The following is a 14,450-nucleotide window of genomic DNA, read 5'->3' as shown; positions in this document are numbered from 1 at the left end:
GACCCTCTAACTCTACTTTTAATGCCCAGTCCAGGAATGGAACTTGAATCCCCTGCTACATGTACACTAGCCTCCTCAGACGTTCCTAGTGACTGTCACACAACGTCCCCCTGCCTTCGGGGTCGCGGTAAAAAGCTGAAACGGAAACAGCTGAAAGAGCTGAAAAGTGCAGAAAAGCGCAGAACTTCTTATTATCATAGATAATAATCAGTAGACAAATATTATGAAAGATGATATAAAATAAATAATGTCAAACTAAAAAATAAAAAAATAAAAAAATTGAAAAAAATGTTAATTGCAGAGATACCAGCCAATGGACCGACCAGCAAGGTCAATGTCACGCATTCTCTTTACCGAAAAATAAAATTTCTACATAGTATTAGAATATAAATAAAATTAAATAAAGTCCATGCACAGAGATTTCTTGTTAAGCCGGCTTCTATCGTGCTGCTCAGATTTTGATCCTGGCTAGAATTAAGAGCTTCATTGCTGGACCGCTCGGTGAATGGTCAGCTTTGAAAATATTTCTTTGATACTGAACAGCCACTTAGAAGTCCAACTTCATATTGTGACGTTGATCACGTTACTTTTTCTGGAAGACCAAGCACCTTTTCTTAGCAACGGGCTGCTCATTAGTCAACATAACGTCGCTCGCCTACTGCGAAGACAGTTGTCAAGCGCTTCTCAGACTGAGCTAGATTTATTGCTGTTGTCGTTGTTGTTGTTGTTGTTTTTTGGCTTTCCTCGGCATAGTTTATAAAGGAAAAAAATCAAAGCTCTTGCAGCTCTTTCATGATAACAAGAGTGATGAAAGTAATTCAAGTACAGAAATAGGTTGAATTTATGACATTTCTACACTTTTCAGCTCTTTCAGCTTTCCGCTGTTTCCGTTTCAGCTTTTTACCGCGACCCCCTGCCTTCGTGCGAAGGGAAACGTTAGCGTTGCGTGACAGTCACTAAGAACGTTTGCGAAGGAGGCCACTATACGTACTACACAGGCACCCTTAAATTCTTTTTGCCCATCAACTACATTAGAGAAAAAGGATACAGATTGTTGCCATCTTTATTTACAGAATGTAAAACTTTGTTCTGGCGAGTTACTAGATTTGTAGCACAACTTGACCGCAGCTGGCAATGGACTTTGCGTTTTTCGAGTTTAATGATGCGCTTGATGCGTTTTAGATGAGCAATTGCATGCGCAGCTAAAAAGGAAGTGGCATGTCATTGACTGAGCGCTTCCTGCCATTCACAGAGCGCGTTCACGCGATGAAATGCGCGTTGACAAAACACTGTAAAATTATATATCTTGATTTTACTTCTACCATGCAAATTTAACATTCATCATATGTGCGTGCAGCTGCTGTATCGTTTGATTTGTCCAGGCTGCACTGTGCGCACATTTTTACAGACACACATCCTCGCACCACAGCTAAGGTTTTCGTTACTTATGTAAAACGCGCGCGCGTGTCTCTCTACTGTGATACTCTGGGAGACACTAGAGAAAAACGTTTGCGCGTGCGTGCATTTAAGCACGCTTTCTAAGAATTTTGAAGAGTTTGAGTGAGAAAATAAATGTTTGTTTTCTCCAAGTATACAAAAAAGTTCGAGAGTATTCTTTTGTCAGACCAAGATACTGTATTAACAAACACAATATGAAATAATAAGCTTTAAGTTTCAAACATGGACACTAAGTTTTGGCAATTAATGAAGTCCAATTTATTAGCCATAATTGAAAGTCAAATTTAAATATGTTTTGACCAATTAGCATACGGATTCAGAGCATGCGCAGACGTTTTTCACTCGTGTCACGCTGGGCAGCTGTAGAGCAAGAGAGAAGCAAGCTTAGGATTCAAAGCTTGTTGTTGCACGAGCGTGTCTCTGTCCTCTGATATAAACACGCGCGCGTTATATTTCAACAGGGCCGTTCGTGCTGAGGTAACGACTTAAAATTCAAGGACTATTCAAGGAGTATACAAGGACCCAAAAATGAATTTTCAAGGAGTATGTTCAGCTAACTATGCCAAGGTTTTACACGGTGGTTGCACATGGCTGATTTTAAGATTTTCCGATATTTCTGACTAAATCTATTTCAGAACCATGCAAGTAATGATCAAAGCAAAAATTCAAGGAGTTTTCAAGGAGTTTTGCTAAAATCGTAAAATTCAAGAGCTTTTCAAGTGCCCTTGAAAACGTGAATTAAATTCAAGGAGGTTTCATAATGATCAATTTAATCAATGCAGAGGCATCAACCCCACAGGAGTGCTTCGATCATTCATATTATTCTCGTCATTTTTCTGAATATCATTTTTGAACTGGCTGTTCTCTGCAATAAGTATATCTGAGAACTTCGAGGTGTTCATCGTAGGTATAGCGTGGACATCGTTAACGTTATAATTAGCAGTCAATCCATTTGTAGCCGAAGCTGGTTGCGCTTGGTCACTGAGTGCATTAATTTTTCTCGGCACTAAAACTTGGATGATTAAATTCTTCAAGTGTTTTCTAAAAAGCCCGCTGTAAAAAGCGTAAATTACCGGATTAACAGACGAGTTAAAGGCTACCATGACGACGGACGCAAGATAAGCGACATTACTAAATCCATGACTAGTCTCAAAGTAAACAAGAATGTAATTGGTCAGAGGTGGAAACCAACTTGCGCAGTACAGAAAACTGATGACGAAAAGAGCTTTGCTGACTCGTTTACGTGTTTTCTGCCTGACTTGACGAATCATGAGTTTTCCTTGTCTCGCTTCTCCTTTCTTGATCCAAAGATCAAAGATAACATTAGAATAAAAATAAATCATTATAAATGCAGGGATTACCCCGGCGGTGAACACCCAAAGTACTGCATAGCCTTGCGAAACAGTTTTCGATCCCCAATCTTCGAAGCAAAAGTTGATCTGTTTGTTGTATCGAACCACGAAAAAAAGTGGTAAACAGAAAACAAATCCGTAAAACCACGCAATGAACGATAAGTTGCGCACAAGTTGACGAGAAAATTTCCTGGAATACTGATGAGGCAAGCAAACAGCATAGTACCTCTCTGCCGCGATGATCAGGAGTGAGCAGATCGAGGTGATAGCACCTATCCATGCGATGTTCCCTCCCGTAATAAACTTGCAAAGCATATCGCCTGCAGTTCCAGTAGGATGCGGGTCGATCAAACCAAAAAATATATGCCTTGGAGCAAGGAATATGAGTACAGTTGAATCTGCGATCGCAAGGTTCAGGAGAACAATGTTAATCGGCTTGGTTCGTCTCAGGAATTTATTTCTTGCGATGATTAAGATAACTAAAGAGTTTCCAATTAAACCCATGGTTATTACCAAAGAGAAAGAAGCGAGAAGACCTATCCTTGCTAATTCGTCCATGTTGACTACAATCTGGAAATGAAAAGAACGATATGTTTAGTTTCGAGATTTGGGTGAAAATTAAATGGATAGAATCAGACGACAAACAAACAAACGTCTTGTATATTTGAACTAGCTTGATATTGACCGTGTTCAGGGGGAGGAAACTTGGAGTCAAAATGATGAACTTTGTGCTACTAAAAGATTCAAATCCTGGCCCGCTTTCGTCAAATGAATATTCGAATTCCGGATCTAAAACCTTCGATCTCTAGATCTTTGAGCAAGTTTTCACCGCTTTATCCTGGTAATGTCCTTCCTACTTTTCAAGGAATATCCACCACCTTCTAGATCCATCGGCTCACTGGTCATGACACACAAAGCATTGAACAGAACCTGCACGATAATTTCAAAAGATTCGATTAAGATTTGAACCTCACAGCTTCGATTAATGGCTTTATGTTTGGTCAGTGAACAAATGTATGGAAAGTGGTGAACATAATAAAGCCAAATTTGGGGTACCTCTTGAATTGAGCCAGCATATACATAAATGTTATTAGAAGCTGGCCAAGAATTTTAACTTGAATTGATTACTTCTGTATTGCACTTACATCAGCCAGACCCCCCGCCCCCATTCTTTATTTGTACCTCTGCAAGCAGGTGAAATTTATTGCCATCTCAATCGGTGCGTCTGATCGGCTATGAAACTCACCTTTTAAACGATATCCTTTGTTAAAAGTATTTTTTTAAATTTCATTTTACCCATTAAAGACGTAGTCCATTAGTATCGATGTCTAGGATAGCAATAGATTTTGTTTTTGTTTTTAGGGAGCTATATTCCTATATTACTGGTTTTCCGAGATTTCGGAGCTCGTTAGACCGGTTTCAAACTTTTATATGACCTCAAAGCCAGAAGTAATAGTCTTTGTATTTATGATGTACTGAAGGAGTAACCTTATTTTGATAAAGATATTCAATTCTTTACAAACGAATCCTAGAATTTTAGACCCATGGGCAACTTATATTTCCGTTAAAACATATTCCCAAAATAAATAAATAAAGTCGTTGAACTATTGAAAATCTAATTATGAAAGTAGACAAGGCTATCAATTTGAATTGACGTTTTAGGTGACAATTTGCTTTTGGCGAAGAAAAGAATGAAGAAAAACAAATAATGGAACGAGAAAGATTTTAACTATACTTACTTTAATATAAGGCAGAACGTCATCGCTCGTTTACTCAAGGCCGACAATTTCACTGTGAAATGACACTCAATTCGAAATCACTTTGGTCATGTACGATATAAGATCTAGGAATGATTTGAGGCTTGGATGCTAAAAGTAAAGTACTAAAGACTTTATTTTAAAACGAATTTGATCCTCAAAGACAAAAGATACATTGGTTCAGTTTTAGGTAGTTTAGTAAATTAATTAATGGCTCAGGTAGAAAACCTTGACCATGGGTATCATTTCTCATTCGAAATTAAACTCCTAAATAACAGTTGCTGATATATTGATCAGCATTGACTATGCTATCGGTAATGACAGCTGTGTTTGAAAAATAATATTTTCATAAATTGTCATATTTAAATATTTTTTCGAACAATAATATTGAACAATACTTGAATTGAAACGCGAAGGAAAAGAAAAGGAAGGAAGACAAAAAAAAAAAAAAAAAAAAGAGATTTTACTGATAAATAGACAAGAAAAAAATAAGGAAAAAGAGAGAGAGAGAGAGAGAGAAAGAAAGAGTGAGATAGAGAATGGTGCAATTTTTGTCCAGAAGAAAAATAAGCTAAATATTCAGCCCGCATTGGAACTATAGATCTCTGATAATTCATGAGTAATAGAGACTGGAAAAAGAAAGAAATATATCTCAAGGGAACGAGTACTACATTATTACCCAAAATGAGAAAACATTTCCAAAGAATTATTGTTAAGGACGACCATTTTAGTTACCGGTGTACGACCAAAGTCGCACTGGTCGCTTTACAGAGGTGGTCGATTTTATAAAAGGGCGACCACTTAATATACAATTATTGGATGAGGCTGAGCATTATATTGCATTTTAGTTGAGCTGTTTTTGTAACAAGAGAAAGTAGTCGGTAATTAACAGAGGTTCGCCCTAAGAAAATTTCTTATTGGGCTTAAGGTTTTCCCATTTAAAACCTCTTAGGAATATATATTTTTGGTATTATTCAAATGATATGTTTTGATAGCTGTGATCGTTACATTTGCCATTAGGGAGAAAGAGGTAATACTAAGAAAAAGACAAGCGGTCTTTCTCAGTGCTCAAATGGAAAAATACTTTTCGCTTGAAAAAATGCAGCTCAAGTCATGGCAATTGATTATAACCACTCTTTGAGAAGGACGGTGTAACGGTTGATGATTGTTAGTAAGATTTTTTTTTATTTGAGAAGCCAAAACCAGTCTAAACAAACATGTCTTACCTATTGCAGCCAATGATAAATCTCTTTTTTTATAAATATATATACTTTTTTAAAAACTTTTGCCTTGAATTACAACATGGAGACGCGCTATTTATTATACTAGAAATGGATGGGTATTATTTTAACTATTTCCATCAATCGATCATCTAGCTAGATCTTTTTAACATCAGTCCAAGTGCGATACGGTAAGTTTATGCAGGTGCTTGTATCTACTGAAAAGCCTAAACAAAAGGTAGCCATTATCACCTAGAGATACTTCAATTCGTTTTCTCATAGTTGTTTAATTTACTAATAGACAGCCCCTGGGAATGTTACACCTTAAAAATTCTTACAATAGTCCCCTTCACAGTTCCAGGCGCCATCTTGAAAAATAGCCGTGTCTTTGCATCACGAGACGAACGGTGAGCTTATTGCGATAATATAACTTTTTTTAACACCTTGGACAAGTATTCACATGCCAGTTCTATCATTGCTAGCTCATCATTCGTCTCGCTTCGACGCAAAGGCACAGCTACCTTTCAAGATGAAGCAGCTAGGGAAGTGTGACTATTGGTTCTTGTATTTAATAGGTTTACGTTTTGGGAAGAGGCTTTTGAATTGGTTGCAAGCTCTTTTGCTTAGCCTTGTTCACAGGCTAACATCAACGTCCGATTATTTGCATCAATAAATTTCTTAGAACCACAATACCGACACTTAATTTTAATTATAACACCATTTGAACAGTTATTTACTTTTTCCTGTACACAAACTAAATTAAAGTTAACATAGTTAATAATCTTTATATGTTATTCAACTAAACTAACTTTACTAGATTGGTTTTGATCCGTTCTAAAGGACATGTTACAGCTTTTGACCGATTATTTATTTAAAGAAAATGTCAAATAAAAATGGTAGTTTAATACTAATAGAAGATGCTAAATTAAAAAAACAAAACGTATATCCTGCTCAAGATTGACAATCCTATTTGAGAGTTAAACTGTGAATTGTAAAGCGTTTTAAAAGCAAAAACCGACAATCTATGCCCTATTTCTCGACTGCAATTCCCGCCCGGTCTCGGAAACGCACTACTGACAGGCGTAATAACTCTTTATTAGCCATGAGCTAAGCTAGCTGACCTTAGTTGTGCAAGTCGAATATCGTAACCGATCGGATATGTAGAAAAAAATGGATAAAATTTAAATGGACCAAAAGATAATTTATTTTGAATTTGGAGATGAAAATACTGGAAGAAATGCTAATAACGGTCATGTAACGCTAAATAAAGTCAACGAAAACAAAAAAACAAAAAAAACACAATTAAACAAATGTAGAAGTGGCGTTAACACAGAGAGGCTCTTCATCCAGTAAAATGAAGTTGATTTTTGCGGAGGTAAAAATCGTAAACCGGCGAACCCGGGAGAAAAACCAAAGAAGGAAAAAGTTAAAAGCTAGCGTAAAACAAAGGTTTTCAACCAAAAACATCGCACAATTAATTTACGATTGAGTCGGGAAGAAAGAGTAATAAATTATTTTGTATTTATGATAATAATAATCATTATTTTAACGTCTTTTTTTTTTTGTTTTTTGTTTTTGTTTTCGCGTATGAATATTCTTACTTACCGTAATGTACAATTTACGGAAAAAGAAAGCAAAAAACAAAACAACAACAACAACAACAAAAAAAAAACACAAACACAAAAAAAACACTGTAAATGAGTTTCTCGGCAACTTGTATACATTTGTACAACTTGATCGCGGTAAATCATCTCTGACATTTTAAAAAGATCATGGATGATAAAAGAACCAATCCTTTTTTCATCTATGAAAAAAATTGAATTTATTCTTACCTTAGAATTTTGAATAGTACCTTGATATATTTTTCCGTTGCACGCCCGCCAGCACGATTAATGCACGACTTACTTCTTCAAGTTGTCTTTACTTTGAAACAACATCGCATTTTATTCCGACGGCTACAGCTAATCTATCTCAGAATCTATCTCAGATGTTGATTTAGGAAATAGATTTTGACACGAGAAATTAAGAGAAAGCGGCAAAGCACTGAAGATGATCAATAAAGATTCGAGGCGAAAGATGTTTTGTCAAGGAAACTAGTTGAAAATCTGGAATATCTCCAACCCTACACTGACTTGACATACAAACCCGGAGTTCAACCAAACAATCCAAGTACCTATTAAGCCAATCAAAACGTTTAGATACGAAAGTCATTCAACTTGAAGTACATTGAAGTTTTAAGTCGGAATCCAAAAGACGATTTTGATTGGACGATAGGTATTATCGTAGATTCCTATTGGTAGAAACAATAATCGTCACTAACTGTGGCAATGGCGAGAGGTTTTATCCCCGCACATATAACGGAAAAAATTATGTAAAACAAATTGCACTAAAAATTCAATTTGAACAGTACAATACGTTTAATATCAGCATGCAATTAAATATGTTTGGGCTTCCACGCAAAGAACGGGCGTGTTTTTTCTCAACATACAGCAATAATTCATGTAGACACTAACAGAGTTTTCCATTAGCCAACAATTCGTGATTGGATGATTATATATTGGACGCTCCATTTGAAATAATATTTCCGCTACTTTGAGTGCTTGATATTCATTCAATATCAAAGAGAAGAAAAACAATGCAACGCACTGAATAATTGATGTAATTTTTGGAATTAAAGTATCATTAAAGCTTAGGGAAAAATGTACGTCATTTGTCTTAAGAGAGAGAAATATTTTTATTATATAATTACCAATGAAATATCTATTTTTCTCTATTTCGAAAAATTGTTATCTTCACACGTGAAAATAACATGTTATTTTCACGTGTGAAAATAACACCATTGCGATGGCTATTCAAAAATACACGGAAAGAATTGTTTGAAAAAGCCAAAACATACTTCATTGATAATTATATAATAAACAGAATATTACATGGGCGCTTGGAGATACGAAATTTATCTTCTCGTGTTGAAAATCTCTCACTCGTTCGCTGCGCTCATTTGTGAGAGATCTTTTCTACACCTTGTAATATCCTCTATATAACTGCGAGCACTGCTTATGAACCTGAAGGTTTTAGAGTTTCCCATATGTATTCGAATAAAAAATATTTTAATAAATAACGTATTAAAATAATAATAATGTATTAAAATACACAAGGATCTTATCTGTCCTTTTCCTTTAATTCCGTTCTGCATTTCTTTTCTTTAGTTTTATCAGTACTTTTCCTTGCCTGTTTTATATAATACTGTAACTTGTATTTCTTTTAATACCCTTCCGTCTTTCCTTGGCACTTTTTCAAAACTACTACTACTTATTAGAACTACTACTTTTTCAAAACTACTCCTTATCGGAACAATTCTTTTCTTTTGTTTTATTAGTACTTTTCCTTGCCTGTTTTATGATACTGTAACTTGTTTTTCTTTTAATGCCCTTCCATCTTTCCTTGGCACTTTTTCAGGACTACTACTTATTAGAACAATTCTTTTCTTTTGTTTTATCAGTACTTTTCCTTGCCTGTTTCATAATACTGTAACTTGTTTTTCTTTTAATGCCCTTCCATCTTTCCTTGGCACTTTTTCAAAACTAATACTTATTAGAACTTTTTTTACTTCTTTATTTCTTCAATTTCCTTTCTCTTCCTTTCTTTTCTCTTCCACCTTTTCCTAATTTATATATTTCTCAAACATTACGTTATCTTGCCTTATTTTACCTTGCCCTAACGTATCATTTTCGAGTCTTCGGTTTTTTAATTAAAAACACGAGGCGAATATAAACAACGATTATCGTCACAAAAAATATTATTATTAATTTGGAAATTTCATTTGAGGCCTTCTTTAGACTTCATCTGACAGTTTTGTTTTATACTCGTTTTTGTTTTTGTTTTTTTGGATATACGATTTAGAGCTATTTTAAAAGCACACTCAATTGCGGTCTAATAATAAATCCTTAAACATCAATCAAACTGCGATGATAACACCGATATAACCATATAATAGTTCCCGAATGTTTGAATCGGAGGACAGTAGTTCGCCACTCTCAATTTCTCTTCTTTCAGGTTTCCGTTTGCGTGATAAGTATCTTTCATACTTAGTCCCAAATATTTTAAAAATTTGTTGGTTTGTTGTTTGCTTCCTTTCTTGTTTCCTTTCTTCTTTCTTTCCTTCTTTCCTTGCTTCCTTCTTTCTTTCTTTCCTTTCCTTTCCTTTCCTTTTCTTCCTTCCTTCCTTCCTTCCTTTTCTCTCCTTGCTTACTTTTTGTTTGTTTGTTTGTTTGTTCGTTCGTTCGTTCGCACCGACTCTTTTCACATGTGATGCCAAGTGCATCCACTAATGCCGAACCCCATCCAACTTCCTCATTTATTGAAGAAATAGAAAACGCGCGCTTGGCTGTGTGCAGTTATAAAACACCCGGGGGTTGGCAGAACACGAGAGAAGTGTTAGCAGAACCACGACGCGTAGCAGAGTTCTTCTTCTTGACACTTCTCGAGTGTTCTGCCAATCTCCAAGTGCTTTTAACTTCAAACAGCACAGCATGCAAGTTTTTAATTTCTTTCATAAAAAACAAATTAAAATAACCGTTATCTTAGATAGGAATGACGCAGCTGAAAGTGCGCGCTCACAACCAATCAGAATGCGAGATTTATAGCAGTTTTTTTTATAAATAAATTTATAAGTAAAACATACTATCGTTAAAAATATAAAAAATGTCTCGATCTAAGAACGCATTTAACTATCTCCTCAGGGTGAACATTAACTGCGTTGTTTTCGATATTCAACAAAACAAGGTTTAGTAAATGCTTTTCCCGTAATTTGTTGGTGTTTCTACAGTTAATGCATGTGGTTTTTACACCAAACGATACCCTCAGGATAGATTCCTGTTTTGAATTATTTTTATGAGAAACTCATAGGCTCCCTTATAACTGAGTTTGTTTATATCCTTATCAATACTTATTTGCATCAGTCCCTTTCACACTCGTCTAACTAAGAGTGGGAGTAAACGACGACCGCATTCGGTGACATGAAGGAAAAGGAAATATAGGGTGGGTAAAACATGGCGGGTAAACCGAACACGATCGTCGTGCGCGCGACGACGGTGAAAGGGGCAAGATGAGAATGCAGCAGCAGTAAGGGGGACTCGCGGTCAATGTCAAAGATTTACGGGTTTTACAGGCGGTTTAAGGAAGGCGCCGGCAGCGGGAATAAGCCGCGCGATAAGTCCTTACTGCTGCTGTGTTGGGAATCAAAGATAAGTGTTTATAAAAATGTACGATATATATACGATGCATGAATGTAAAGAGTTTGTGAATGACTTCTGTATAATTTGCCTAAGATCCAAAGTTAACATACCTAAGCCCAAGGGTTTCTGGTGTTGTGGTAAGAAAATGCAAATAGAAGACGACACGTCAGCACAGTGTTACGAGTGTGGTAAGAATATTCGTAATGCCGTACCAAATGCTACCAGAGAGCAGTATTACGCCAATGGAGGTCGTACGAAAACACCTTATAAGAGAATAAAATACTTTAGGGACTGGATGAGTCATATCCAAGGTTTACATCCGGTATATTTAGACGATGAAGTAAGGCAGAAAATCATAGACCACTTAGAAGAGCCAACCCCGCAAAGCTTAAGGAAGACATTGAAAAAATTAAAACTAGGGAAATATTACAAAGCTATTCCCTATCTTTTGTCTGAAATTACCGGTAAGTCTATTCCCGAGGTTTCTGATATGACAAAAGCCGAGTGGATGTTTTGTCGGCTGGATAAGGATATTCCTTATTATCCTGACGTAATTTACGAAATATTTTACAAAATAGACCCCAGCCACCCCCTGTTAGGATGGATTCCGAGGCGACAATAACATATTACGCGTAATTCATACGATGAATTTATATTACGCGTAATAATTTGCCAAATAAGGTTATGCAAATAATTCATATTACGTGTAATAATTCGCCAAATAATTCACTGAATTTATATTACGCGTAATTTCCAGACTGACGTTCAATATGTAAATAGAATCCTATCATGATATTTACTGAGCAAGCTTTCTTTGAAGCTCTTCTTTCGCCTCCTGGTAGATCTTTTTGCGAGATTCCTCGGAAAGATCTTTTACGACTGTTTTTTTATTCCTTATGTCCGACTTTAATTTCTCGTATTTGTCTTCTTCGGCTAAGATAAGCGAGAATTCTACGTCGTCTATCTTTCTGTCACGCAAAGCCTTTGAGACAAGGTCGGTAATAGTATTTACTTTAGCCCTAGACAGAGCTATTGTCGTGTCATGCTTGGATATTTTCGTGGATAGCTTTTTCATAATACCCGTAGCAACAGCCGAAATAATACCACAGGTTGCCCCAACGCCGGCCAAAGGAACTCCAACAATTATTCCCGGCCCAGTAAGCGAAGTAGCAACGCCAGAGCCCGTTAACACAACAGATATGGATCCTGAAGTTATCGCAATCTTATGTAGCGTACTCCGGGCTCTGACGTACTTTTTTCTAACTTTTTCATAGTGTTTTGCCTGCCCTTCCAAGTAAGCCAGGATTAAGTTCGCTTTATTCAGGCGAAAGTTTTCGGCGTTTAGTTCGTTAGGTGTAGTATAGGGAACATCTGGGTACAACTGAGGTGCTGATGGTATAACATCCATTATATATACTAATGTACGACGCTTTTGGGAATAACGTAGAGGAGCAGCCACATCACGACAACCGGGATTATGCCAACTGGAGAGCCTTTAGGAAGATGTTTCCGCATGCAGACCCTAGTAAGTTCGAAAGAAGACCCGATGGAATTTACTATAACGGCGAAAGAATGTACAGCAATACGGACTTGGAGCCGCATGAGGAGAGGAAAAAGGCACAGCATTTGCCAATAACGAAGGAGGCACCCGTGCATAAAGCGCCCAATTTTCCTAGAAACTTATTGTTAACCACGGAAGATTACCCATTTTACGATGCTGAAGGTGGTGTAAACGACTTTGAAACGATGGTAACGTTCCTGAAGATTTCAGTGGGTAGGCAATCATTTGATGTAGTAGTAAGGAATATCTATGGGGATACGATGTTAAAGCATACGTCGGGTAAAGAGGCCAGGGAATGGTTAGCAGGACCCAATATGCGATATTGGCCGCAGCAGTTAAACTTTGCTGTCTGGGCCGCCACTAAAGGTTGTGGCGTTGCCGCGGATATGTTTCACGTTCCGATCATGCGGTTTCACGTTGCCTTTACGGTAAGGAGGTTGTTGAAGGAGCTTAACGTACCTTTACCGGGAGATAAGGCATTTAATCCAATGAATAATCGATATAACGCCGCAGCCCTAGAAAGGTTAATTAATGAGTTCAAACCACAGCAAAGAGACTTTCGTTACAAAGAGGGTAAGACGCATGGCCTTGGCATCGTTTACGTTTGGGGTGCCAACGGTGAGAAGCCGGCCGATTATGGGCATCAGGAATACCCAAGTAATGAGTTAGAGTTCGGTGATATGGGTGGTGATAAGAGCAATAATTCATTAATTACCAGAATCCAATCGAACTACCTCGGCACTTGGGATCCATTCGTGTTGATGAAAGGAAAAGGTTTAAGGAACCTAGCCAGGATTAACCGCAGCATTGAAGCATTTGTGTACTGCATCTTAGGAGCGCAGGTAAATACCCGCAGCCCCATCGTTGGATCCCAAGGTGCTTCGCGGGAAACGCAAGAAGAATTCCTAACTTTATTTGAGTCAGCAATAATAGAGAACGACATATCCAAGTCGGTGCAGAGATATCAATTAGCGGTGCAGCAGTCTAAAGTGCGACTGGATTACGCTTTGTCGCCTGGTTGTTGGTTAATGCCGAGTAATTTAGTCATCAACGCCCATTCCGTTGTGGGTTATAACAACAAGCTGCAGCGAGCTACTAAGGATATGAAGTTTGGGGTGAATGACGTGAACTCTGACACTCTTAGGAACATTCCTCACTTCGTAGAGAAGCCAAAAAAGTCACACGAAGCGAAGCTACCCGTAGTTAAGAAACCATCAAAGAAGGCCCATGTTATGCCTACGATACCTGAGGAATACGACCATAACTTACTAAAAGCCGGCTTAGCCGCCGCGGGTGTTGGTCTGAGTTATTATATATGGCGATGAACAACCCCTACGTAGCTGGAGTAGATTGTGTTTATACGACTTACACAGGCGAGAAAAAATACAACCAGGCATCTTGGGTTGATGTCGCGGGCATGTCCGTGAATTTGAATTACTCAGGAAGGAAATTGATCCTTTGTAGTATTTGCATTGGCACGAGCAGCCATGCCAACGTGGGCTTTAGGTTCCTGGATGAGAATGGCATACTGCAGCCTATGAGAAATAAGACAAACAACAGGGAGCCTGCGCATTTCTCCGTAGAGCCCAACCCCGGCAGCGCCGAAAATCTATCGGTTTGGACTTTCCACATGGTCGCCGATTGCCATGGGAAGGTAAAGCTGCAAATGCGCGTAGATGACACCGGGAGCGTTTGCATAAATAGTATAGAAAATCAGAGAGATACTATCTATAACCACGCAACCATCAGCACTCTTACGGTGCTTAGTCTCTAGAAGCAAACTATGTTTGCTGAAATATATGAACCCACACGCGAAGGAAGATTGGTTTCTACATTTTTTGGAGGAGAAGGACTACTTAGAACAGCAT

General features: G+C 37.5%; 1 protein-coding gene and 1 long non-coding RNA gene across 4 annotated transcripts; one reads left to right on the top strand and one right to left on the bottom strand.

Annotated features, from left to right (window-relative positions):
* Positions 1-1,045: 1,045 nt before the first annotated feature.
* LOC148911462 (galanin receptor type 1-like) lies at positions 1,046-11,395 on the bottom strand. 3 transcript variants are annotated; one of them, XM_089030053.1, is made up of 2 exons: positions 11,132-11,395; positions 1,046-3,380 (listed from the first exon to the last, which is right to left on the bottom strand). In XM_089030053.1, exon 2 carries the CDS (start codon positions 3,366-3,368, stop codon positions 2,232-2,234), a length of 1,137 nt encoding a protein of 378 aa, XP_088886179.1. In that variant the 5' UTR covers positions 3,369-3,380; positions 11,132-11,395; the 3' UTR covers positions 1,046-2,231. The 3 variants fall into 3 exon arrangements, with proteins under 3 accessions (XP_088886179.1, XP_088886180.1, XP_088886181.1); XM_089030054.1 differs by lacking the exon at positions 11,132-11,395 and adding an exon at positions 7,620-7,693; XM_089030055.1 differs by lacking the exon at positions 11,132-11,395 and adding an exon at positions 3,496-3,792.
* On the top strand, positions 5,933-6,392 carry LOC148911463 (uncharacterized). Its single transcript, XR_016119660.1, has 2 exons — positions 5,933-5,978; positions 6,363-6,392. It is a non-coding gene; the product is annotated as an uncharacterized LOC148911463 (long non-coding RNA).
* Positions 11,396-14,450: the final 3,055 nt, after the last annotated feature.

This window comes from Actinia tenebrosa, unplaced genomic scaffold (assembly GCF_029948245.1).
Source record: "Actinia tenebrosa isolate PJP-AT-01 unplaced genomic scaffold, QUT_ActTen_1.0 PGA_scaffold14__42_contigs__length_11649687, whole genome shotgun sequence".
In the NCBI taxonomy this organism is placed as follows: Eukaryota; Metazoa; Cnidaria; class Anthozoa; order Actiniaria; family Actiniidae; genus Actinia; species Actinia tenebrosa.
The sequence above is the reverse complement of the archived record's forward strand: the minus strand, read 5'-3'. Positions and strand labels throughout refer to the sequence as shown.

Coding starts and splice junctions, on each gene's coding strand:
- LOC148911462 (XM_089030053.1), bottom strand. CDS start 3,368: ATGGACGAATTAGCAAGGATAGGTCTTCTCGCTTCTTTCTCTTTGGTA.